The 27,782-nt window shown below is 39.9% G+C and overlaps 1 protein-coding gene across 2 annotated transcripts; it reads left to right on the top strand.

Annotated features, from left to right (window-relative positions):
- Positions 1–5,194: 5,194 nt before the first annotated feature.
- Positions 5,195–27,687, top strand: LOC105221359 (hypothetical protein). 2 transcript variants are annotated; one of them, XM_011198267.3, is made up of 5 exons: positions 5,195–6,624; positions 18,841–19,307; positions 24,605–24,825; positions 24,887–25,434; positions 26,184–27,687. In XM_011198267.3, exons 1-5 carry the CDS (start codon positions 6,312–6,314, stop codon positions 26,642–26,644), a joined length of 2,010 nt encoding a protein of 669 aa, XP_011196569.2. In that variant the 5' UTR covers positions 5,195–6,311; the 3' UTR covers positions 26,645–27,687. The 2 variants fall into 2 exon arrangements, with proteins under 2 accessions (XP_011196569.2, XP_011196570.2); XM_011198268.3 differs by having other exon boundaries at positions 5,225–6,624; positions 26,235–27,687.
- The last annotated feature ends 95 nt before the right edge of the window (positions 27,688–27,782 follow it).

The following is a 27,782-nucleotide window of genomic DNA, read 5'->3' as shown; positions in this document are numbered from 1 at the left end:
TGAGAGTTTGATGCTTTACAATTCTTAACCAGCCAATACTACACTTTCCTCACTTCATTCACTTACCTGAAATCTAACTGCAAAGTTCGAATTGTCTAAGGATCTAAGGTCAAATTCACAAAACACTCATTTTCCCTGTCGGGGAGGGAGGAAGAGATGAAATATTTCCATGAGAGTTTTTGGGAAATATTGAAGTTGTACTGTTCGACCAAAACAGATACAACTGACTTAGACAAAATTCAGAAATGACACAATCTCCACTAAATCTTTCGCATTACATCTTGACTTTAAAACAGGTAAATGAGGTACAAATACTATAAATACACGCTCGAGCAAATACTACTATGTGAGCGACTATGTGAATAAGCAATCTACATATCTGTTGTAAAACAACAACACGTCAGTTAAACAGGTTGGCAAACAGACTGAAGTTGACCGGTTGGTGTATAACCTTTTCGGTTATTTACATTATTCGGTTCCGATGATAATAACAAACACCTCGTACACACACATACTCATGCACACACACGTGCAGCTGAAATCGTGGCAAAACGCGAACGAAAACTTGTTGCATAGTAAATACACTCGTAAAAGCACTTGTTGTTGTTACGAGTGTGTGACGGCTGCGGAGCTTGTTGCCGCATGCAAACAGACAGAGCCAGGGGCGACGGCGGCGGCGGCGGCGAGTTGTGGCCGGGGAAAGACGAAGTTAACAACATTGCAACCGAAAATGGCGAAAAAGCGCACAAAAATAGTGGCGTTGGTTTATTTTTAGAATCGCAACAACAACAACAAACACCATGGAGTCATCGATAAACAATAATAACCCGCCAGTTGCGGATAAACAACATTTCAGGCGATTACAACTTTAGCTCGCGTCAAAGCTATTACACACACTGCGAAGCCAGCACCACAGGCGAGCGTGTGTGTGCGGCAATGGTGCAGCAACAACAACAGTGGCGCCATTACGACAAATCAATCACGTTTACCCAGATGTAAGCCACAGCAGTAGCATTTTGCTCCGCTGCACAGTGGGTCCAAACGTGGCTTGAACTGATATCCGATGGCATAAAATGTGGAGGTCCATGGCCCATATAGCCATATTGGCTGAGTTCTACTCTCATTGGTTTGGTGTGCATTTTGACGTTGCAGTGTCTCACCCAAAAAAAAAAAAAACGTTTTCAGTTTCAGTTCCAGGTGTTAGTCAAGACTTCAGCTCACGACTTCTCGACCGGTAGTCACGCCTCCGCACGAGGAATACACAAATAATAATATCGTCGAGTTATCTCAAATCACTGTGCATTTGATCGTTTCCATTGAAAAAACATGATTAACGGCGACTGCGACTGGTCGAGTTCCACAAACAAACGGCTTAACCGGCTTCTGGCTGTTAGCTTAAAGCTTCGCTGTGGACGACTTTGGCCGCCTCGTTTGACTGCTTCGACTGCTTCGCGTAAGCCTGACGGGCTATTCGGATGACTGGTTGCTAACTGGCCACACAATTCACAGACGTCGCAACCCAGCCAACACCAACGAGCTGGTTGAGTCACACTTTGCACCTCAAGTATTCAAGATATTAAGCCAGATCGATTGGGTTTATTACACAGCAGACGAGTGCATAGTTGGAGCTTCCTAACCAGATGTTCCGAAAGCACTAGATATGTTCATCTCAACACAACTGTTGAGCTATTGTTAAGGACTGTCTTTCAGAGGTTTGAAAAAAAAACTGCTGAAGTCACCGTGAGGTATCGAAAATCTGAGGTCTATGGGGATCAGTCTGTCTGGTGCTGCAGCTATTGTGGTTACTGTTGTTTGCTTGCAAATGCAGTGTAAATATGTTGCAACACCGACTCGAGTTTAGTACTTACAACAACGAGCTCAACTGTGGAACTGGTTGCCTCGTCGACCACAAACCACCTTTGGCTATTTTTATTTTTGGAGCAGGCATTTGGTAATTTGTTTACGAATATTATTTTCGCCTTTTCGCATTGCCAATTTCAATTCTTCGTGTATTGTATGTTGTGTTGCATGCAGACACGAGCGGCGCACCGCCAGTCCGTTCTCTTGTTGCCAAGCGCGGTTTTAAGCGGTCTGCGCACAGTTTACGAACGAGGCGAATTGTGAATGCAATTTAATTTTGTTTTGACTGCCGAAGTGGCACGAGTGTGTTTGAGAGTGTGCATTGCCTTGTCAAACGCAAACAACAGTTAGCGGTGTAGCGGTTGTGTGTTGACTGTTGGCTGTTGCCGTACTCGATAGCGGTTTCGTGAGTGCAGCGGGATCGTTTCTTTCATGCATCTGCTCGGACCACTCTTCGTACTGCAATCGCTGATTGGGCCATGTTTCAGCTTGACATTCGTTTATAGGTTAAGTAAAACAGACAAAAGAGACAATGGCAACAACAACAGCGACACCAGCCACTAATCGCGTAAACAAGTCGCACATTGTCACACCAAAGCCTGGTCGTAACGTCTCAAAGGAAATTATTTCGCAAATTGTATAAACTCATGCTCATACTCACTAGCTTATATTTGGGGTTTCATAAGTCTCTTTTGCAAAAAATGAATTTAATAAGCCGACAAAGGTATCTCCCATATTTCCCTCATCTCACACAAGTTCAAAACTATCTATCGTTCATTTTACCGAAGAGCTGTAATTCGAACTTAATAAATATCTCTATTTTTTCCAACATCTGTGATAATTTGAATCTAACATTCTTCGACTTCATATTTCGTCAAAAAGGTCTTGGAAAGTTTCATGCTTTAGTTCTGGACGTTTTCAAACTTTGTAATCTCATTTCGTTATGAACATTTCTGGTTCTAGATTCTCAGTGATGATCTATACTTTATTGTGTTAACCTTAATTCCCTCTGCATTAGTTTGCAGATTCCAGTTTCTTCACTCTGGGGATCGTCTTTATTGAACAGTTGTCGAGTCGGGTATCGATCCCAACTACTAGATATTTAGATAGCGATATACTAGATAGCTTGAATGACTTCTATGTCAGTTTGGCAGGAACGAAAAGGGCAGTTGAGATTGTATTCAACTCTATTATAATAGACGCATCTATTCTAAGTATATAAAGGGTGATTTTTTAAGAGCTTGATAACTTTTTTAAAAAAAAAAAACGCATAAAATTTAAAAAACGTTAGATTGGTTCATGACATTTACTTTTTGAAGATAATTTCATTTAAATGTTGACCGCGGCTGCGTCTTAGGTGGTCCATTCGGAAAGTCCAATTTTGGGCAACTTTTTCGAGCATTTCGGCCGGAATAGCCCGAATTTCTTCGGAAATGTTGTCTTCCAAAGCTGGAATAGTTGCTGGCTTATTTCTGTAGACTTTAGACTTGACGTAGCCCCACAAAAAATAGTCTAAAGGCGTTAAATCGCATGATCTTGGTGGCCAACTTACGGGTCCATTTCTTGAGATGAATTGTTCTCCGAAGTTTTCCCTCAAAATGGCCATAGAATCGCGAGCTGTGTGGCATGTAGCGCCATCTTGTTGAAACCACATGTCAACCAAGTTCAGTTCTTCCATTTTTGGCAACAAAAAGTTTGTTAGCATCGAACGATAGCGATCGCCATTCACCGTAACGTTGCGTCCAACAGCATCTTTGAAAAAATACGGTCCAATGATTCCACCAGCGTACAAACCACACCAAACAGTGCATTTTTCGGGATGCATGGGCAGTTCTTGAACGGCTTCTGGTTGCTCTTCACCCCAAATGCGGCAATTTTGCTTATTTACGTAGCCATTCAACCAGAAATGAGCCTCATCGCTGAACAAAATTTGTCGATAAAAAAGCGGATTTCATATTTCGAACCGAACACTGATTTTGGTAATAAAATTCAATGATTTGCAAGCGTTGCTCGTTAGTAAGTCTATTCATGATGAAATGTCAAAGCATACTGAGCATCTTTCTCTTTGACACCATGTCTGAAATCCCACGTGATCTGTCAAATACTAATGCATGAAAATCCTAACCTCAAAAAAATCACCCGTTATATCTATATCTTTATATATATATAAGTTCTTCGTAAAAAACCGCCAAATATTAAATACAACAAATGTGGCTCTCCGCACCAACCCGCATTTACTGATTTTACTTTGGCTCAGCTTGTTGACAGCGTGTAATGTTTTGGTTGTTGCGCATGCGCAATTCAATTTGTTTATCGTTGGTAATTTATGCGCGTTTATTCAAGCGTTTCCAACCCACAGCCTGTCGGAGGTGTGACAAGCAGGTTGGGCGACTTAGTGAAGTGTCATTTCAATGGATTGCCTGGAATGAATGGCGAAGTGAAGGGAAGGAGTGCACTCGCTGCTGTGTTATGTATTTGCTGTCGCTTGCCAAGCGCTGAAAATATTTTCTTTTCCGTTGAAATACGCACTAGAAGATATGTAAATAGGAAACCGAGAGACGAGGCTGAAATTCCTACAGCGAAATACGATGGATGCTTGGAAGTGTCTTTAGTTATTGGTGTGTTTAAGTGAACTAAACTGTTTGGGCTTAGACATTTTTTACCTTCCCAGTTACTTTGTTTTATACAAAACAAGATTTAAACTAAAATTAAAGGCCTCTTGTGCTTGCAATACTCTTATTAAATCACCGCTTCGACCCCTACTTCGTTCAAAGTGCTGAAGATTGATGCAAACACCTACAACACGTGGATGGGTTTTGTTAAAGATCAGTCGATAGCCAGTGGCTTCTGAGAAAACCGGTTTCACCCTACGCTTCGTCCAGCAGCAGCCAAAGCGGTTTCCGCGAAAATAGATTTTATTTGATTAATTTTTAATTGTCAATTGTAATATATTAAAGCGCTTAACATATCACATTCTCTGACGATCAATACGCTAGAGCGCTTAGCGCGCTCTCTCTCTTCCTTCTGCACCCCTCATACCACCGTGATCATCGCCTGTTGTAATCTTCGCTCCCATCCCACATTTGGCGATCAGACAACACACAAGACTGCACAGACCTCTCCTCGGTTGCTCACAGTTGATGATGAAGCCCACAACGTTGACGCCGCCGACTAGCGGGATGATCGTGTTGTCAATATCATTATCGCTCGCCGAAGAGCCTCACAACAAACCTCACTTCAACGAACATGATGGAAAATATGAAGTTGTTCAAGACAGTCGGCGCTTCGCAGCACAGTCGACGTGAACGAAGGCACACTCACACGCACGTACCTCATCGCGCGGCAGTTTATTTTATTACTTATTTACCTTTGCTGATTTGTGAGCGCATATAGATGCCATATGCCGTGAGAGTGTGTGAGTTGTTGGTAATGTTGAACGACGGAAAACTGCCAACTGCTGTGATCGTCGCAAAGGTGAGCTCAGTTGGAATCTGATATTCGGCGCGAGCGAACGTTGAGCGGAGGCGAACACGTGGACGACGAACGCAGCAACGACGAATCGTCCCAACAACGATTCCGGCTTTTTTAACTGTTGGAAACGAATCAGACCGCAAAATTTCCAAGTAATTTTGCGCTATTAAATTATGGCTTTTCGGTTTTACGACAAATGAGCAAATTACAATACGCGGCAGTTAACTGTTCAAAGCGCGAAATTATGAAAACGATATGATAAAGAGGCCTCAGCTATTCGAAGAGCCTATTTGCGAAGTTAGGGCGTGTATGCGAAATTATTTGTGCGCGAATTGGAAAATTCCTGAGCGATTTTTGCAATTTTCACAATTTCGTCCAGTGTTTTAACGTGTTTCTCTGGGAGATCGTGTGTGGTGTGTCTCTCGAAGTGGATTGTGTGAAAGCTGTTTTTTGGCTTTTCGAATCGCTAAATTGTATTTGCACCGAATAAACGCCAGCAAGTGAGATGCAAATTCAACATAAAAGCTGACAAACTCATATTGGTGATGCAAATTAACAGTAACAGCAGTAACAGCAGCAACAACAACAACAACAACTGCTCCGACGAGTTTTGCATTTTTGATTGGAATTAAAATATTTTCAAAGCGAAATTCCACAAAAAACAAACAAGCAAATAAATAAATAATAAACGCTTCGAAGGCATTATTGCAAACGCGATTTGTTGTGAAAAAAATTAAAATTAAAATTTGCAATTTTAATTAATTAATAAAAATCAAATCATAAACACAAAAACAAAAACAAAAGCCACAGTCTTGGCGAGTGTTTGGCAATGCTAATGCAGCCGAATAAGAAAATTAAAGAAGAATAGCAGTGACAAAGCGTAATCATCGATAAAAATAAAGTGTTGAAACAACAACAACAACAATAAAAATATATAAAGGCGAGCGTAAATAATCAAGAAGAAGCATACAAATAGCAAAATGGTCAACTCATGTCTTCTGTTGAGCGACAGCTGTGACTATCCCATCAACAGCAACAGCAACAGCAACAGCCACAATAACAATAACAACAACAACAGCAACAGTGCTGTTAAAAACCGTGTGTGCAATAGCACCGACGACGAACACAAAAGCAATAAATTCGTTATTAAAAGACGCCAGCGAAATATGCCAGATTGTGAAATGAGGAATCAAATTAACTTGGCCACTCTTCGTGTTTCATTGATCGGCGTTTTGTCATTGTTGGCCATGGCCAGTGCGATTTCTGCCGCAGAGGGGGCCACCGTCTACTCGAGTAAGTGCGCTTACAACATTTCCATGAAAAACCAGAAATTTATTTACGAAAACACTCAGTCTATAATATACTGTATATAAACACATATAAAGCATTTCCTCATCATAAATAAAACTGTTTCGCTGGCATTGCCGTCGCGCACTCTCAACCTTCCCAAGTCATTTAGCCATTTTCTGTTTCAAAAATAAAGAAATATTAAGAAGACCCAACGCTCTGTGCGCACAGAAACGAAGAGCTATCGAGCTGTTTCCATGTCTGCTCTACCTCTAGGAAATAGTAGTACTCAATTGAGGTCTTCGAAAGAAATGGATCAATGGATGGATGTCAAATGCCAGCCTCGACCTTCACTCGCAGAAATCTAACAAAGTCTTTAGAGAATACTTATTAAACGGTTATTGTTCAATTTAATTATAATTTCTTGAGAATATTTTGTTTACTCGCCCGATATTGCCCACGAGTTGGTGTGTGCGTGTGCCATGCAACCGGTTCCACAATGCTACACTGGCAATTACGCAGCGGCGACAATGGCAACGCCAAAACAAATACAGAACATACAGAAACAACAAAAGCAAAAAAAGTAGCAAAGGCGACGAATTGACCGCAATTGACCGCCAATGATCGCAGTGAACAAATGAACATTAATTTTGCCATGGAATATGCAAACAAGCGTAGAGACCAAAGCACATAGTATTTAGTGTTTATTCTCAAGCATTTCGTAGATGAATTCGCTTAACGTATCGTAAACAAGATTAAGAATAAGTTTGAAGTAAGGTACAATGTGCCGAGATGAGTTCTAGGCAAGTTTTTTCGTCAATATAAATAAATACAAACACATTTCACAAAAACATTGTACTCGCGTGCTGACCATAAATGAGCACTCCAGAGAAAGTGTATTGACCTTCGACGTCATCGATCAGCTGTCTGTTACTTCCGGTCTTGCGGGTCCCTTAAGTATGGTGTGTGTGGGGACCTGAAAACCGCAGATTAGACGAGAAATTAAAGTCAGTTTGTGTTGGAAAATGGGTAATCGAACTATTTGTGAACTGAATTTCATTGAAAACCAAACGAGTACCGAAGCTTTTTTCACAATGCTGAAAACCGCTGCTGCTCATCATATCAAATTTATGACTTAACGAGTGCTCGTTACGCAGTTTCCTTCAAATGCAATTGTAACGGCATTTGAGTTCGTTCGGCGATAATATCTGCCGCTACAGCGATCCGCAGACACGTCTGTATCGCATAATGGAAGTACATGCTAGTAAGTGTGCTCATGGCGTAACTCGCGACGGCTGCTGCAACTTATTTTTCTTTGTAATTTCTCAGTTCACGTTTCTGCTATGCACGAGTGAGTGCCGTTGGAACGGTTAAATATTTACTGTAATTGCAATTATCAATTCATTATATTTTGCTCCTCCCACCTCCTGCTTCTCCATAACACCGGTTTGCATCTGAATAATTCATTCAAAGTATAATGGCTCCGCATGAGAATCGCTTGTCGTTGTTCTTCCTCTTCTTCATCATCTTCTAAACACACTGCTCCATTGCCGGTTCGTGTGAAATGCAATTAATAAAGCAACGGCATGACAACAACGAGAGAAAAAGTTATTGCACCTTTCTATTGAACTCAATTAGTTGGATTTTGCTACCGCCACAGAAACACACACTCATGGGGGGTAGAGGCTTTCGGATTTTTAGAAAAATCTTGCATTTTCCACGAAATTTCCGAAGATATCACGCCCGAACAAATGAAGGTGTTTGCATTTATAAAATACTGTTTAGTTGTAATTTTATATTATATTTTTTTAGCGCGATCGTGGCTAACGGCTTAATTGCGGCTAAACAGGGTGCTCTTAGTGGGAAGTTCCCTTTCCAGGAAGCTAATGATCGCATAGAGAGTGGATCAATTTAGCCGAATACATTTCCTAACCGGATAATGTATCGTACAAATTCTTTCTTTAAGTGCCGTCTTCTACACTCCGGAGTCTTAGTCTTAATCTCCAAATTTTCAAAAGGTTGATTTCGAACGAAAGCTGAATGCGTTGCTTGAGTCTCAGATTCATTAAGCACTGGGAATGATAATATTCACCTTGAACTTTATAATTAATGACTTTTCGAAAAGTGCTAATTAAACTCGAAAACCGAAGCGAAAAAATTGAATTTAATAGTTATGCACGTGCGTTAATTACCTGTTATATAAAATGTATTTAGTTTTATCAATTGTAATGCTAAGGTTAATTAATGGCTAGAAGGAGGTGCAGCTATGATATTCGAAAATGAGATTTACGAAACACCTGCGGGACAATTACTTGCAAATAATCAAGAGAATAATAAAATTATTTAGTCATTTGCAACAGATTGGAGCTCTTTTGCTTCTGGGTCCTTGACTAAAAAAAGACTAAAAGGCATAGAAGAGCTTAGTTCACACTCAGACCTATATGTTCAAAGGGACCTAGAAAGAGATCAGCGCTGAAAACTTTAATAATTTCTTAATAAGGGGTTAGACTGCTCATCTTTTGGCCCAAATCAAATTCAGAATGTGGCTAATACATAATTCAAACTGTTTCATGATTTCTTTCGCTGATATTGGCTGCGCCGTACAGTGGCGTGCAAAACTTTGCAATAAATTGCAAAACAAATGTACAATGCGTATGTACATATGTATTTAAGTATCGCCGCCAGAACCGAGCGGCAAAGCGGAAGGTGGCAAACGGTTGTGCCACGCGCATGCGCACCTGATTTACGCGTCCATTAGAGCGGCAACTTCGGCACGCCTCTTTGATCTCGCTTTATGGTAACCGCCGGTCGGAGTTGGCTGCCTGAAGGCTCTTTCCTCGTGCGCCCCATGCATCTTCTTGTACAGTAGTATTGTGCAATATTCATGCATATTTATGAGTGCAGTTGGTAGCCGTGACGGCGGCGATTGCCGTTAGCATCTCGCGTGCATCTCTGCCATTGTTGCTTGTTGCCATCGCGTTGTTATTCCCCGTGTGTATGCATTTAGGTGTGCAACGACAGTCACAGCGGTAAATGTGCGATGGAAAAGCGTTCCGCAGCCGGCTGGTTGCCACATTTATTGCCTGACTTGCTGTTCGTTCTGTCGCTGCGTGGCAAGATTATTTATTCACTATTGTTTTTCCGGTTGCCGGTCGCATGGCTTCTTAGCTAACTGCACTCGAAGATAACTGAGCGACTTGTTGTTGCTTGTGGCGTGCAACTTGCAGCCAACTCATGGCTTAACCCACTCACGGAGTCGAGAATTCTCGACATCATGCCCCTCACCGGCGTCTGTCGTTCATAGATTTCGGCAGTGTTTCTTGCTCTTTATTTGTGCCACTGACAGCTAACAGGAATTTAACTGTTTTTTATTAGAAAGTTGACGGGTCAAGATATTTGTCGCTTGTTGCAAATAATAAAAACGGAAAATTAAGAAAAATGTGTAAACTGAAATCCAAACACTTTGACAACCTGACATCGAGGTTCGCTTCACCTACTTTTCTTGCGGAGAAATGCAATTCTCTGGCAAACTGTTGGTTCACCGTCAGTTGGAAAACTAATGTATAACTGTACACTTGCCGAGTGAGTCTTACGTTTCTACATAAATTACGTAATGGGTTCAGTCAGTTAACACTGTCTGAGGTGTTAATTACTGTTATGAATTAACCTCTTTCCATCTTCTGAGGTGCGTTCCACTGGCCCAGTGAACCGATAGTAATCCATTTATTGTAAAGAAGCGCATGAGATTTAGTAGAAAGTACTAAGGACTTGGGAGAGTAGGTACCCACAAAAGTACTCGCTGCCCACACCTGCTGTCATAGTAAAAATACTCTTCTTTAATACAAAATAATAGAACTAGCAACATTTTTTTTTTTTTTCAAAGTAGTGAGCCGAAGTTGAATGTAATTTTATAGAATGTTGTGGTAAACATAGAATTACTCACATCCATTCTAACATACAAGTATGTATGTGTTTGCTTTAGTATGTGTGTGTGTGTGTCAGTTAAAGCGTTCGAATGTGCGGCTGAGTTTATTCAACCCATTTAAGTAACAAATGATTATATCGCGAAACACGGCCAACCGACTAACTGACTAACGGTGCATGACTGGTTAATGGAGGCAGGAAAGGGTTGAGTGCACAAAGCGCCATCGGTCGGGGATTGGCCTACTATTCTATGGAGATGGCAAGCGTTAGATGCATAAGCGGATAAATATCAGATTTGTGTGAGCACAATGGGCAAGCAGTGGCTAGTGATAGTCGCGTCCCAGAAGATTTACACTTTGTGAACTGTTTTTTATTGTTTTTTAGAAGTCTTTGCGGTCTTTTACTCCATCGAATTTGCAACTTCATGTGAAACACGCGTTGCACTTGTTTATCCAACGTACATATTTACATAAGTGTCCATGTGTGTGCTGATGTGTGAGAGGAGAAGGGGAAAAGGTGTATGTCAATATGTTCACAGCCTATTTATGCGCTTAATGATCGCTAACCGAGTTAATATTTGCGTTTTTTATGTAAAACGTTCATGAACAAAAGCTCAATGTTCTAACAGCAGCGGCAATCAGCGTTGGTGAGTTGTGAGTTATAGACAAATTAGCACACACACACACACACTTGTTTATGCTTTTTTTGTTTAATATGTTAATACACTATATGGTGTGTTTGTGTGTTATGAAGATGAGTTGAGCGGCAACCTTGTCATGAAATTGCTTAATGCTTCAAAAGTCATTTTAATGCCTCGAAACGATGAAAATAGCTCCGCATTGTTGAGCTGCACTTGCAGCGTCAATGCGCTCGTCTATTAAGCGAGTGCCGCTGAGTATGTCTGTCTATCTGTCCGTCTCCATGCACCTAAACATGTCAATAGAGCTGAATGAAAAAATGTATTCATACATAATTGACACTTTTCACATAATTACACACACACACACACTCATACAAACGCACATCTTGTGCCTGTATGTACATATGTGCTCAAAGTATCAATGAATGTGTGTTTGTCTATTTGTCATTTATTCAGCGGGTTTTTACGTCTACAACAATTGACCCAATTCGTGCTTTTCAACAGCAACTCTATTTGTTTTGGTAATGAAAGCATTCTACTTACATACATAAATATGGTGCAATTACATGGATTGTAAATTACAGAGACATACATACATACATATGTATATGGGAACTTGAGAGCCTCTAAGGTCGCGCAAATAAATAATAAAATTGTTTATGTTTTAGGCGCGCCTACGCTTTCAAGTAGACTCTTAGAGACGCCTCCTCACATATAGTATGTACATGCACCTCGTTGCAGTTATATCTTACTTATATATGCATACAATATATGCGACCACACGTCTAATAAATACTCATAAACGACGTGTTCAACATGGAAACGAATATGTGTGCAAAATAATATTCAGTAATTCAGTAATTTCGCACACAATTTTTCAAAAATTGAGCATTTGAGTTCTCTTAAAGTTCAGAGTCTCACATGTACAGCTTAAAATATCTCCTTAATATAAGAACCATTCCTGCAACTTGAATAAAATATGTTTTTGACAACTAAATAACTATTTTGTTGACTCTTTATTGCTTTGCAAATAACTGTTGGGCTTTCATTCTTCTCTTAGTTGAAGTCGTAAATTGTGCCTCAGATCATACCTTTTTCATCAAAAATATCACTTGATAATACCATCTGATCGGTAGAGTCAAAAATAGTCTCCTTCGCTGAAACTAAGAGAGTGGCGAATTGAACAAATAACGGGAATTTAGCAATACTTATACAATAGAGGGAATATTGTATTGCATTGTCTGCTGGAACATTTTTTTATTGCTTTCATCTATAAGGTTTTTGATTAGAGAGAAAAGTGGAAATTTTGATCACAAAGAGCGGCGAATCGAAAGTCGTGAACAGGTCAAAATACCTTCAACTTTGTGATTTAAAATGTTATTAAGTCAATCGCTTTAATAAAGTTCCAAACCTGCTTATAAATAGTACTGTTATATTAAAGATACTGTTTATTTTATTATAATTTATTTTATATACCCAATCCAGCAATCCACTATATACCAATCTAAAAGCAACGATAATCTAAATACAGTATTTTGTACAAAATATTGGAGAAAGTATTCTTTGGATTGTAACAGTCCCCTTTATTGATACTTTTCATATTCACTAAGTGTTAACGGTAAACAAAGCATCATAAAATTAATTCTAAGCCATTCTATTAATTCAAAAGAGTCCATAAAGCATTCTGTCTACAAATAGTCTCTACGGCACACTGGCGCCAAATCGCGAGAGTAAACGCGCGTTAGTCACATGTGCGAGCTACTATACGCTCGTATGTGAGTATGTACATATGTATTAAGTATAGAAGCTAAGTGTATAGATATGCTAAACTTGTAAGATCGCTCACCGGTTTCTGTGCCAAAAAACAGGCGAAGCTTTATTTGATTTTCTAATTTATTCTTTTGATGATCTCCACTTTAGTGCTTCAGCCGGACAACAGGTTTCGTTAAAGTAAAAACAATTGAAATGTGAATGAGTGTGTGAGCGCCTAAAACACGTTTCGCCATTTTTTGTTGAGTCTGGTGTTTGTTTTTATTTTTATTGCGTCTAATGAATACATGGGTCGCGCCAAGACACTTCTAGACTCGAAAAACTCACCCAAAGGTTGGCAAAAACCAATCGACATTTAAAGCGAAAATATATTAAAACTCACACAGTTCGGTCATCCGAGTGATTCAACAGTTGGCCGAGTAGAGGGCAAGGATTTCCCAAAGACGCATTTCGTTTTCAGCTATTGTAGAATTCGAGAGCAAAGCGATCTTTAATAGTGTTGGAGTATTTACAATTCAATTCCGCTGTACTCGTTGTAAAATTGAAAACCGGTTGCTGCTAAATGGCTCTGGGCTTTTTGGGCCCATAGCAACGGCTGCCGAACTCCACTCCAATACACTCAAATCAACACAAATGTTGGATGTATTGCAAATAAATCGCTGACTATGAATCTGAAGTTCCAAAATTAGAAAACCTTTGCTGTTGTCTCTAAAAATTACGAGGACGATTGTGGATGATATGACGTTGGAACTCCAATTAATATGAGTCCAATAGTCTGGCGTGGTATCTAAAACTTTCATTGGATCATCGGATGTAATTATATTTCTATGCTTCACCGATCACAACCAAAGCACACATACATACATTTGTCATATAAAGCGAGTCTATTAGATGTCACTTATCAGCTGAGTACTTTTGCACGCCCCATTCATACAAACATACATACATATATATATACATACAACGAGTGTGTTCATGATAAAAGTTCAAACGATAATTGCACTAGCCATGCGTGTAGATTTCAACTTGAACTACTTACGAGTGCTGCCCTCCGATTGAGAATGCGCAAAGGTCACTATTTTCGAAAATCTGTCTAATTTCAAAGAGTAGACGTGCAAGCTCGAAACAAACATAAAAAAATATGTCGAGCATATATACAGAGACAGAGAATAATAGGATGGACACTAGCATTTGAGGAGGACACTATAAAAACAGCATTTCCAGATCTGCTCTAAATATATTTGGGTGTTGAAAACCTTTCAAATGTGAACAGACAAAAGGTTATTCGGGTGAATTCCATACAAATGGTTCGATGACTCATATCTAATTGATTTAATTTATAATGATCAAGTATATTTATCCAACTTCTGCGCCTTTTCATAACGGTTGTGAGTTGTACCTGGAGGAATTTTCCAGTACTGGATCACAGTTCTTAGCTTTATTTACTCTCCGAAGGGGTGGAAATTCAGTCGAAAATATTTTTTACAAAGCAAAAATACCAGAAATTCTTGTTCTGTTTGCTTGATATCGCCTTTATTTATTTGTTCAACAACATGATTTTCAATACAGTTGTGTAAACTGTAATAATCCCATACTGAGCGGTGCGTAAGTGAAAAGGGTAAACAGTAAAAGAAACAAATGTCTGGCCCAATTATTCACCGATACATACTCGTATGCACATTTTCTCCTAATTAAATGAGCGAGCGAATTGTTTGGCGAATTTTCTGCCGTCAAAAGGTTAATAAACCAAAAATTAAATAAAAAAGACATTGCCCGAAGAGGGCTTAGTAACAACTGACTCACTTTCAACCCACTTTGGGGCTAACGGAAATCAGCGAAAGGCAAAAACAACAAAAAGTGTCGAGATTATGGAAATTTGAATGAAGCAAGCAAGAAGTGAATGGCGAAATTCGAAATGCCGAAAAAGAATGAAATTAGCGTGGGTATTCAGTTGAAACACTGCAACAGTTAAGAAACCGCAAAGAGACACGAGTGGAAAAAGCTTAATGGCATGAGGTAAAGAAAAGAAAAAACTCGACAATAAAGCACCGGTTGAGTTCTCGAATGAATAATTTGCAACAACAACAAACACAACACAGAGGCACAGTTGGCAGCTCATAAATTATGAATATCCAAATCGAGTTGATGGCGAAATCACAACAAAAAGAAAGAAAAGAAGTGGAAATATAATGAGATTACAGAAATTTCAGTTGGCAGAACAAAAAATGAGCAGCAATGAAATGAAATCAAATGAGGTAACTCCGGCAAAAAGGAATTAAACTCATTGCGCGCGCAGTCGCACTGATGAGATTGTTGCGGATGTATCCAATTGTGTCGCAAGACCGACTGACGGCTGTCGTATGTGTGTCAGTTGATGATGCACTCCATTTTCCGTTAGCGGCGCGTTCCGTGGGGAAATTTAATTGCTTCTGACCCGGCCGAGAGCTGAAGACGCCGCTGGCGCCACAGTGTGTCATGGTGTCACGTCGCGGTGCATTGCGTGGCGGCTTGACGGCATGACGGCACGATGTCACCACGCCAGGTGGCAAGCGGCAGATGGCAGGTGGAAGAGCAGAGGTTTGCTCTTTATGTGTTGCATAAATATGGCTTTAATTATTTAAATATATTTCAATATAGAATAATACTGTATGCTCCCACGCCTCCAATGAATTTTGGTAATTAAAATTTTTTTAGCTCGCTCTGTGTGAGCTCTACTCTCTTGTCAAAGCAACAATAAAGCTGCTCAATGGAAGACAAGAGAGTACATGTATAACTATCAATTCCAGAAATCGAAGGAGTTAATTGTTATTGTTGCCATATTGTAAGAATATGACAATCTGCAATCATGAATACTCGCATTTCCCTGAGATTATTTACTCCAGTGACTCAAGCGTAATTATAGCTTATTCAGTATACTCCGTTGAGCTGAGCATTGAATGAGGAAAATTGCAAACATTTTCCTTTAGAAAATATGCAACTTTAGTTACTTAGCTAATAATTAAATGCAAATGAGAGATGCGAGTATATACAATTGTAACTCTCGGCATGCCGTAATTGTTAACATGGCAATGTTGTTGTATTTCATATCTCCCCCTTTTCAATCATAACTCTCTTCTTTGTTTTGACCGCTCGAGCATTTCACAGAGCACACTGACAATGTCGCACAGTTAAAAGGTAAGAGACCCATTGAAGAGTTTCCTAGTTGTGTTTATGTATAGACATACATACATGTGTGTGTGTGTGTGTGTTTCTGTGCAATTGTTTGCTCGAGTTCGAGTTCGACATTCACACAACTAACTGCGTGAGTGCCGGTTGATTAATTTACTTACACTTTAACCTTTAACGTCGATCCGTTCAAGCAGCGAACAATTAAAAGCGCAACAGAGAACAATAACAATTATAAAAATAAAAACAAAAACAAAAAAATACAAGCGAATAAAACGTTAGCTATTTTGAGCTGAAAATAGCAATTCAGTTGTGGAATATTACCATTCAACGAGATGCTGTTATAGAGTAGAGAAAAAGTTGTGGATGGATACACCGACCAATTAAAAAGTTTGCACCGACGAGTGTTGTTCGCGCACAGGCGGCATTAATTTATTTAATTTGTCACATTTAGAGATGTGTGCCAACTCTGTAGGAAATACGTAGGGTATAATATTTGAAAGGTTCTACTCTTCATTGGAATTGTATTCTAAGAAATTGTGAGTAGTACTTTCATGTCGAACGCAGATTTCCGATGTTTTCCGTCTCTAGCATTTATGACAGTTTCAAGAGATCTCGAGAAGTAACCAGTATTATTCTCTCATTAATCAAGTTGGCATTTAATTCAGTTTACCTTTGAGAATCCTTGTTTCGTGTTTATGACTCACACAACCAAAAGAACATTCTCAACAACAAAAAATTTCGACAACATCTATAGACAGCTCTTCTCTCCGTACCTCATCTTCAGTCTCCGTACGTGAAAGTGGGCATTATAGAACACTATGATTCTGTATTGAATGCGTTTTTGACTTTTTATGTATCTTCTTTTATTTTAAGCTTTTCATTAGTTCGAATATTTCCTACAGGGCTTCGTTAATTTTCACGCTTACTCTCATATATGTGTGTTCATATTTGTATACAAATTAAATAAATTGTATTTAATTTAAAGAAAGAAAGCTTATTTTTATTGCAATCAATGTTAAGTCTTGGTGTGCACATTTTCAAATTATTGCACAGCTGACCCCATTGCCCCGGCGATCGGCCGCTCAATTACTATAAAAGGAGGCGTGTTGTGTTAGAGAGCAGCAATAATTAATTCATTGCCAAGTAAATGTCAATTATATCTAGCGAAGTTATCTTTGCACTTGGCTCATTAGCAAGACGATCTAACGTCACAGTAGAAATATAGACTCTTATAATACACATATGTGTGAGTATTTAGTGATTATCGTCAGTTTTCCCGTTTTCATAATTTTCTAAAAAAAATTCCATTAGCGCGCAGCAGCGGAAAATTGAAAACTTTCACTTTTAATTTGGCAATTATCAACTATTTTCTCTTCCTCTTTAGCACACTCATTCATATAGTACTAACTCATTTTCACCTTGCACCTATTTACATGTTTTGAGCTTTTTTATCGCCAAAGTTGTCATAACAAGAACCCAGACAAACTGCCGGGAAGTTTATATGTGTGAGTTCATTTAAACCTTCATTAATTACTCAATTATGTAAAATCAAATAAATGATTTACATTCAGGGTGTGAATTACAAGCGCTTCGCGGCGGCTTCGCCAAATAAAGACGCTAATTTAATTATCACCATTTTCATCAAATATTTGATGCTGATGTTTACATGTTTAGACAGACACCCCCTGACACTGGCACTTCCATAGCAGTTTATTCACGGTTACATCGACATTGAGTGAGTTGTGGGAATAGTAAATTCAAATCTCACCTCAAATTGAGAAGGATTTGTATTTGTACGGAACCATTCCAACGATATCTGCAGTCGCTTATTATGAAACTTGGAAGCGATATATTCCGTATGGTATTACATAAGGAAAGTGTGCACAAGCGTTCACTATTTGATTGAGGCGATAAGATTTTTATAATTCACACGTGTAAAGCTCCATAATTTAGTGCTTAGTTCAGTGCAAGTGCATTTACACGCGGATTTATGCACGAACAGCGGGTGAGTAGCATTTGTTTAGATAAACCATATAAATTTATCGGACAGCACGAGGCGTGTCGCCCTTTCAGCGTGTTTCACCTCATGCACATTTCAATTAAATTAAGATCCACAAATATTTGTTCGAACAACTCGCAACCACATCCACTTCTATTCCATTACCCACACACACACACTCACTCACAAATGAGTATGTATGAGTGTAAATGTGGATGTGAAGGTGCATGAAGTATTTGCGTTCGCTGTCAAGCCATTATTGATACGCCATCGATTAACTGGTAATTGCTGTCAACGAACGAAGCTAATTGCATGTAAAATTGTAAAGGCAAATGTAATGAAATAAAGACAACATGAGAATATTCTTAACTCATCACTCGGCAGCCGTTTGACCGCAAAAGCAAACACCACAAAAACACAAACTGAGAATGAATCATTTGACACAGTTTCTGAGAAGTGCTAACTGCGGAAAGTATGTTAGCTTGCCATACCTACGCCTCGCTCTTCAATAATTCGAATTCGCCTTGAGCATAAAGGTCTATGATATTTATACATAGGAGTTCACTGTATCACTAAGGATGGGCGATTTTAGCTGCCTAAATAAGATTCATTGCATCAGCCCGTTAACCTAACAATACTCTACTGACAAAACATTGATTTGATCTCCCTTACATCATATTGAGCTTTTGATTAATGCATATGTGTTTTTTTTCCTTTGTAGACATCAATTTCCTAACGAATCCCAAATTCGAGCAGATCTGCAGCGTTCAGCAGGAGCACTACATCGAGAGCGACGGCAAAGAGTCTAGTCTAATACTTGAATTTGCACCCGGCGTTTTAGCCGAGAAGCGTCATCTGTGCACGCGCATCCTCAGCGCCCCCGCCAACTATGGCTTCATCGTACGCCTTATTTTACCAAAGATACGCCGCAATCGCCATGGCACCACCTCCAACGGCAAGGTCGACGACGTGGTCGGCCCGGCGACGAGCTCAGTGGGAGTTACATCGGTAACCGCGACGACAGCACGAGAAGCGAACGCACCGACGGAAGACGATGGAACCGCTGCAAACTCTGGAGCGCCTGGCAGCGGTTTGCCAGCTCTCAGCGGTATGACGTCTTTGATTGACAAAATCAATGCGACCGTTAGCAAGTCAGGAAAACCAACAAGATCGTGTCCATTGTCCATTGTGAGTAAACATTTTATATGTTGTTTAGTTTGTTACATACAATCTCTATAAAAAATGTTTCATTTAAAATGCAGCTACCGTGTTTCCACCGGTAAATGCTAAGCCAAAACTTTCATAAAATGAGTTCTATAGATGCTGTCAGTTTAACCACTGTATTGATTCCAAATAATTGTTGATCAGGAACCATGGAATGACTGTCAATCTGAAAGTATAAGTTATGCTAGGTGTTAGGGCCGAGTGATAAAGAAAGAAATTAGACCGAAAATGGACTCAGTATCCATAGGTAAAAGAACAGAACCCATTCGTGGATTCGTTATAGATATATACTGGAGTATATACTAGGGACAAAAGTTTTACAACACCAATTATGTGAGAGCAATAACAACATAAGTATAGGTATTTTCGTCTTTGTTCATATCCGCTGGTCAGCTCTGGCCACACAAATTAATGTCTCATGCCATCGAGGCGTCAAACTCCCTCAGCAATAATCGAACTCCGCGGCTTCGGTAAATGTCCAATTAGCGTCATTAGCCGAAAGTATTCTGTCACAATGTAGAATGTTTAGACCTTATTACCGAAAAAGCAAGTTTCGTCCGAGCTAAAAATAAGCGAAATCCAACGCGGCATTGGCGTTGAGTTAAATTTGGCGCCGCTTTCGTCACTCCCGCCTTTTTGTGTGCTGCAGCTTGGCTTCGACTGATTTGCGAGTAATTATGGAGTTACTAATTTGTTTTTCCAATTTGCTTTTTCACTTTAAGACCACCCCCCTCGCCCCCACTCTTTTCCGTTTCAAAGAACGCAAATCTGACATGTTGACTTCGAGCAAGTTTAGCAGCTTAGAGCTTGAAGCCAGATTCCAAGCCAGATATGTTTCGAATGTTTATAAATAAATTTAATAAAATACTAAGTAAAAAGCGAGAACCTGAAGCTGCTGAAGCTGTTATTTATTTCAGCCAGCTCACATTTCTATTTTCGAACGACGTCTTTGCTAGGCTATTATACTTGTACATATATATGGTGGTGTGCGTGTGTGTTTGTGTTTGCTGTGGTAATGCGATAACTTGAAAATTGCCAAATACGCTTTTGCTTTTGCTTTTAAGCCGATTTCAGTTTCAATGTGAAATAATCTCATTTCCATGCCGAACCCAAAGGCGCGCTTATTCAGTGTGTGTGTGTGTGTGATGTGCGCGTACATGTGACTTATTGTACTTTGCGCATGCGTACATGAATTTCGCACGGTTTCGTGCACAAGCACTCAGGCATTGCTTGCAGTCACTCAGTCGGTCATCCAGTCAGTCAGTTAGCCAGTCCACTGTCCGCAAGCAAAGCGCTCGCTTTTGGGTTACGCTTGAATCGAATCGAATTTATATTTCGTTTGTCTGTCATTTATTTTGGTGTTTGCCCAAAATCAGCAGCTGGAAAAGAGTAATTAAATTAATTTTAATGAGAGCCGAATGAGCAGTGTAAGGCAGTGCGGAACACGGGCCGATTTGCATTAAATAATCTACCTGTCTTTATAGTCTGCCTCAAATTGTGGGTCTTTTGTTTAAGATGCGGAATTGATCTCTTCATCAACTTCACTTCAAATCGGTATTTTGAGAAAATAAAAATCAAATCTCAATTTTTTTCCCCAGAGATCACAACCTCATATTTGTTGGCCTTTATCTTTGGTGACATTTAATTGCCAGCTTATTTAGTGCTCAGCTAAAGTTGATACGTTGATGTTGTTGTTGTATTGTTGTGTTTTATTCCCACTAATTATACCCAACAACACATGTTTCTGCCAAGTTAACGCCTTCGCTAAGATTTTCTTCGCTTCTTTTTGTCGTATGTTTCCGTTTGCTCTGCTTGTATTTTTTGTTTTCTTTACACTCGTATGTATGTACGCATTTATGCACATATGCATATAGACATGAACAATGAAATGAAAATTATTATTAAAATGATCTCATTCTCACCTTGAATTACTTCAGTTTAGTGGCTCTTAACAGTTGGTACTTCGCGTTGGCTGGCGCTTCGCCGTCGAAACAGTTGTAATTTTCTTATTTCTTTATTTTTTGTTGTTTTGTTTTTTGGTTGAACACACCGAAACGCATTTGGCAGCAAGTGCAGACGACCCTGAACGAAAATATTGTAAACGAGAAAATTGCTTCAAAAAAATGGGCATGAAGCCGAGGATCGTTTGAAGATCAATTCTTCCATGTGGTCTTTCGAAATGATATGAAGGTTTTTGCAGCAATTACCGACTTGATCTGTAGATCCAAAAGAAAGCTCCTCGAGCTAAATATAACGTATATACCGGCATTTACAAATAAGGGGGAATTTTACTGGAGGGTACTGTCTTTATAAGGTATCTTGGTACAGACAATAATATTTAGAATGGCAGTTTTGGGCTTGAGTTTCTGGAAGTAAGGGTGTGAAGACGTTTTGGATCGTTAATTAAAAGTTTTTCATATCGGCAGAGTCTGATAACCGCCCAGCGTTTGTCGCGTTCACCCTTCCATAATGGACTGCAGAAGTAAATGTATCTTGCTGAAACATTTTCCGCAAATTTCGCGAGTTGAATGAAGCCCACCTGCTCCAATGTATGTATATACTTATATAATAGCACAATAAAGGTTGTGGTTAATTTATATCCCATTGGCGCCGAAACTTCGCATGAATGAAGCAGGAAGCGTTGTCGCACCGCATTCGAAATTTCTTTATCCCAACAGCTTTTGTTGTTGTTGAGCGCTTCGAGTTTCATTTGCATTCATTTCCACACAATGGTGTCGGCTCTGCGACCGTGTATGTGCCTCCATCTGCCAGCGCTTTAACATTTAAGAAAACAATATTTTTATTTTTTTGATTTACTCATCCGCAAAGGCAATCAGTTCGTTAGCCAAGCCGCCAAGCGAGTAAGGCGCTGGGCGTTGAGCTGGTCAGAAGCTCGTTTTTAGCTTTATCCAAGCGAGTATCCCACGTACGACAGCGCAGCTTAGGTTTCTTGCCAAATGCGGTGCCGCAGAGACAACAACTAAATCTAAAAACAACAATCTTGTGAATTTCTGCAGATTTACCCCTGGGTTCAGTTGAGCTTTGAGCTTTCTTCTCCACAATTGGCTGAAGCCAACTTCAGGTGGGTCTTTCAAATGTTATCATCACACACACATAGTGGGAGTTGGAAAATTTTGTCCGAGATTTGTAACTATTTTTGACTCCGTTTCCTCTTTGGCAAAAGCTTTTGAGCTTTTGATGGCTTTTTATCTAATGTAAAGATGGACTTTAACTAAACTGGGAAGAGTGGCCGCACTCAGAAAGTGCTATTTCAAGAATACCCTTGACCCTATCTGGAGAATATTCCCTTGAATGCTCTGTGTCAAATCTCTCCACCTGATGTACACATAACCCTAAAGTTTTCAATCACTGGCAGTAGTTCGTCTGAAATGTTTTCGTTCTATTTGATTTCGTTTCACATGTAAATAAACTGGGCGGCGGACGTGCGTTCAACCTTGAAACTCTGAATGAAGTCCACACACATACATACATAAGTCTCTATATATATTTATAAGGGAGCTTAGAGCTTAGATAAATGAAAACATGTGAAAGCAGAGCAGTGCTAAAAATAGACCGAGTCTCCAGCGTAAAAATTAGTTATTCGCCCAAGTGCCTAAAATGAAGAGTAAACGTGCAATAAATACCAACAACAAAATATGACATTAAAATATAATTGAAAAAGCGGGCAGTAGCGGGAAATTTGAATTTGCGTAGCGAGCAACGCCGTGACGCCCCAGTGGGAGCGTGCGCGTAACATATTTATGCGTGAGCTTGTAGATGTGTGCGAGCGCTTGGGAGCAGCGCTGCTGCTATGTGCGATTTGGGCAGTCAATATGTCAGGCCAGCTTGTCAACCGCTTGGACATTTGCATGCGATGAATGAGACTTCGCTTCGCCGGGCACACGACTGGTGGGCGGCTGGGTGTGGCACACCAACTAAAGCATTTACGGCAATTCAAATTCGCATATTAATTCGCTCACGAACATATACAGCCATTCGCGCGTCCGCAGTGGCCCAGCTGGAAAATAAAAGGTAGTCTCCAACATAGCTCTGAAGAACTACGTCTGCGCTTTATCAAAGACGTGTGTTCCAACAACTCATCGATACCATCTATCAAACACCAAGCTTTCCAATCGTTTCGATAGAGCACATTGATTCCTCGTCGACGAATTTCCTGCTGGGTGTATCCTCGTATGAACGTTTGCTATAAATATGCCATGAATTGGGCAGTCAAAAAGTTGAAAATGTTTGATCTATTGGCCTTAGAATAATTGTTCTCCGCCGAAATGCATATTTTATGACCGTTATTGATTTTACATGGCATGCGAATATCCAAACATACATTTTAATATGTAGAGATATATTGCTAAATATTCGAGTCACACACGCCACTGGCGAAATAGCTCAGGCAGACAGTTTTAAATAGATGTCGATAAAACAATTGGACATTCTCCAAGTCGCACGCCCTGGCGCTAGAGTGTTCGACAGCGTGGGCGCTTTAATGTTCAGATGGCAATGTGTTTTCAACCCAAAAAACGGGTGAATTATTGTTGATCTGCGTATTTATTTTATTTACAAATATTCTTATTGTTGACAAAAAGACTATTTTTTTCTTGTTTAATAAAATACACTGCGTAATATATATGTATTAAATGAAAGGCATAAATATCCATTCACAGTGACAATAGAATTTGAGCGCTTGTTGGATGCTTTTCCAATGATGATGGAATTGTTTCAAGACCGAAATACACTCGATCCTCGGTCTTGCTTAGGTGTAACGCTCACCTCTAACTTCTAAACCATATGCCCGGCAGACCGGCTCTTCTTCATTTGTTGACGATTTTCGTCACTTCACTCTGTCCACTTACAGATTAATCTACAGAACACATAGAAACGACGTCGGCATACTTGCTGCTGCTATGAGCAGAATAACGAATTCTCCTTCCCTGAACAATGAAAGCAAAAACAAAAGCATCTTCTAGTGTTATGATAATTTGCACGGGCGAATAATACATATTTGTGCTGTTATTGCTGTTATTGTTATTTCAAGCACGTCGTCAATTAATTGAAATCATGTCGCTTGCGTCGTTTTTATTGCCGTGCTCCGAGAATGTTTCGTACCAATTTTGCTTAGCAATGCGCCTTAGTATTCCTCTATAAGTGCTTACAAGCATTCCTTAGTAGATCGTCGTGTAACCAACAACTGTCTGGCATAATAATTAAATACAATTGTTTTTGTTCTGGTTCTGTTTGCTTCACAGTTCAGCTCGCTCGACTTCCATACGCCGCAATGGCGATTGGACCCATGTCAGCTGGAGGACTCAGCGCCGGAGATGGATGACCCCGTGCGACTGTTTCATGGGCGTGTGCGCATTGTATGGGAGCACGGTCACCACAAGCTGAATTCCAAACTGATGGTCACTGCCTTGGGCAAGGGCGATCAGTGCCGCAGTGAAAAGAAGCACCAATGCTTGCGCATCGGGTAAGTTATTACATAAAATATTGGATTTTTTTTTTTTTTTATTTACCTCGCTGTTTTACAGTGACGAACCAATCCTCTGCATTTCGAAGGACCTCGTCTGTGACGGCATTCGTCATTGTCCGGTTAGCAATGAGTACGACAGTGATGAGGACTACGAAATGTGTTGGAAGCGTCGGCGCTACGGCGAACCCATACCACCCGCCATGGAGACCGACATTTTCGAACACTTTGCTCTGGAGGTTTTTCGCAATTTGTTTGCCTTCGATGTGCCGACACGTAGCGGGACTACAACCCCAATAGCCATAGCAGCGGATGCAGCGACTGCGAATGAGAGTAGCGCTGGCGGTGTGAATACCACCACACTGCGCAAAGTCGACTCGAAGCAAATAGCTAAATCCGGTCCGAATGATACAAGCCAAAATGCGAATAATACTACAAACATCACAGCTCAAGCCGAGGCGAACACCACTGAAAGCTCCACCGGCCATCATCGGCGCAATTCGACACGTTCTGGCCTCAACTCGGACCTCTCGAAGTACGGCCCATGGGGTTATCTCATGCTGGGCATGCTACTGTGTGGTGGTGCCTTGCTGATATGTGGACTTTGGGGTAAGTTTTAGAGAATTTCGGTGCTTTTGCTTGCATAACTTTGAGTAGCTGTGGTTTGTTCCGTTCGAGTAATGAATTTTTTCTTTATATTTTGGTTTGTTTTTTCAACTCAATCATTACATTCAATAACAACTATATACAACACGCTGCATTCCACAAACACCTGCACACGAACTAACAATTCCTGAATTTCTCTTTTCCTATTTGCTTGATATCGTTCCACCAACCTCCTCTAATCCCAACTAAAACCGACCACGAAAATATTGCAATGACTCTTTCCTTCATACTTTAATGCTCTTCTTTATAATTTGAACACTTATCAAAAAAAATATTTCACCAAAAACACAAAAATTCGAATTGCTTGACACCCATAACACACATTGAACCAAAAATATTTTCAAAATTTGTACTGTGCAAATGCGTTCCACAATAATTCCTTACAAAATAACATTTTGCTATATGAACACGTTCCACAAACACCTTCAAAACTAATCTTTAAAACAAAAACTATTGTGGATACACCGACACACTTACAATACACATGCGAAATGACGCGTTGTGTTTTACTAAAATCATTGAAATGTATCTAACGAATGCCGTATATAATGTTAAATTGTCCTACGGAATTCTCCTTGGAAACGCGCTAACGAAAAATATTTCCTCGCACATATCTCTCTTCCCATCCCTCCATCATTACAATTGGCATCTCGATTCTTACGCCACTACCTTCTTTCCTTCCTTCCTTCCAGTTTGCTGTTGTCGCTTAAGCTTTCACATTCAAACCATCCGTTCACTTTCAGCCTCTGCATCCCAGCACGCGACCCAGAACGAACGCGAATCAGCGCTGCAGAGCAGTGCCGCCGCCGCAGGAGGTGATCTTCAAACGGGCAGCGCATCCCCACCCAACTACGAAGAGCTCGATCCGCCGCCCGCCTACTCGGTACTCTTCCCCAACCAAAAGGCGGCCTCCAGCACAACGTTAAGCTCTCTGGGCGCTGCAGCACTCATGCCGCCGACAATAACCGCCGTCGCGGTAACAACGCCCAATGGCACCGTAATGACAATGCCCATAGGCGGAGACGGAGCAGCAGCGTCATCTACGGCAGCAGCAGCAACAACAGCAGCTGCAGCGTCCGTCTCGTCAGCAGCTAGCTCTACAACAACGCGCGTGCAGCTCGAGAGTGCAACGTGCAGCTCGCAAGCTCAGTGATGACAACTGAGAGAGCCCGTGCGGTACCTGACGGACGTCGCCTAATATTACTAAATACTATAGCGTAGAGAAGAAGTTTTTCTGATTTTCCAAAAAAACGACTGACTTTTTAGTTCGATGTAAGATTTAATTTAGCTATACAATAATTAACGAGCTCATTTGTTAGGTTAGAAACTCGACAAGCTCCTTTATATTTTATGTGAATGTGTTGTGCCCTCGATACTTTGCTCTTTTGTTTTAAACAATAGTTTATAAAAAAATTTGTTTTGGATTAAATCCTGTTCCCCCAAAGTTAAACCTGAAACTTGTTTTAAACCAATACACAAGCCGATTGAATGAATAATAAGTATAATGTGTTTTAGAGAGAAACATTTAAAATGCTTCGAAACATTTAGCACTGAAAGCACTGAAAGCTTAATTTCCACTGCATAGGTTTAAAGAAGCTCGACTATGAAACTTAGTTTTCACAGAAGAATTGATATTTGAAGCTTTTATCCATATCTCAAGAACAGAATTATCCTGAGTGAATTTGTTCTGAAAAGCTTGAAAGCTCTCCAAGATAGGCGATCAGCTGTACTCAGTTGCTTGCGGCTATTTTATTCTTTGACACTCCTTATTATTTGTTTATTCTCTCAGTTTCCCACTCAATTCTTTCGGTTTTTCAGTTTACAATAATGCGTAATACAACAACAATGAGCGAGCTTTTGATAATAATTCTCTGTTAAATAATAGTGTCAAATGTCCATAGAAATGAGAGTAAGTCGTTGTGTAATTGTATTAGTTATTCCAAATAGCGGTTAACTTGATATCTGTATGTAACGTATTTATATGTATAAGTGCTAATATGCATACTGGAGAAACGTAATTTAATACTAATTTATTGTAATGTGATATAAGTTAATGATTCACATAGTTAAAGCTTTGTCGACGTGTAAACAAAATTATAAATGCAAACGTAATTACTTAGTAGGAAAATAACAAAAAACAACAAAAATATATATAATACGAAAATGACTTATACAAATAAAAATTTTACAAAAATATGCCGATATTTCATTTTTGAGCGCTAGAGTTCTCAGGAATTAAAGTTGTGCTTGTGCCAAGGAGAGGGGAAGTACGTCGAGAACAAGGCCTAGCC

The sequence above is a fragment of the Zeugodacus cucurbitae genome, chromosome 6 (assembly GCF_028554725.1).
Source record: "Zeugodacus cucurbitae isolate PBARC_wt_2022May chromosome 6, idZeuCucr1.2, whole genome shotgun sequence".
Taxonomy (NCBI): Eukaryota; Metazoa; Arthropoda; class Insecta; order Diptera; family Tephritidae; genus Zeugodacus; species Zeugodacus cucurbitae.
Note: the sequence above shows the minus strand (reverse complement) of the source record. Positions and strands in the feature narration are given on the sequence as shown.

Coding starts and splice junctions, on each gene's coding strand:
- LOC105221359 (XM_011198267.3), top strand. CDS start 6,312: ATGGTCAACTCATGTCTTCTGTTGAGCGACAGCTGTGACTATCCCATC. Junction 6,625..18,840: donor GGGGGCCACCGTCTACTCGA/GTAAGTGCGCTT, acceptor TTTCCTTTGTAG/ACATCAATTTCCTAACGAAT. Junction 24,826..24,886: donor CACCAATGCTTGCGCATCGG/GTAAGTTATTAC, acceptor GCTGTTTTACAG/TGACGAACCAATCCTCTGCA.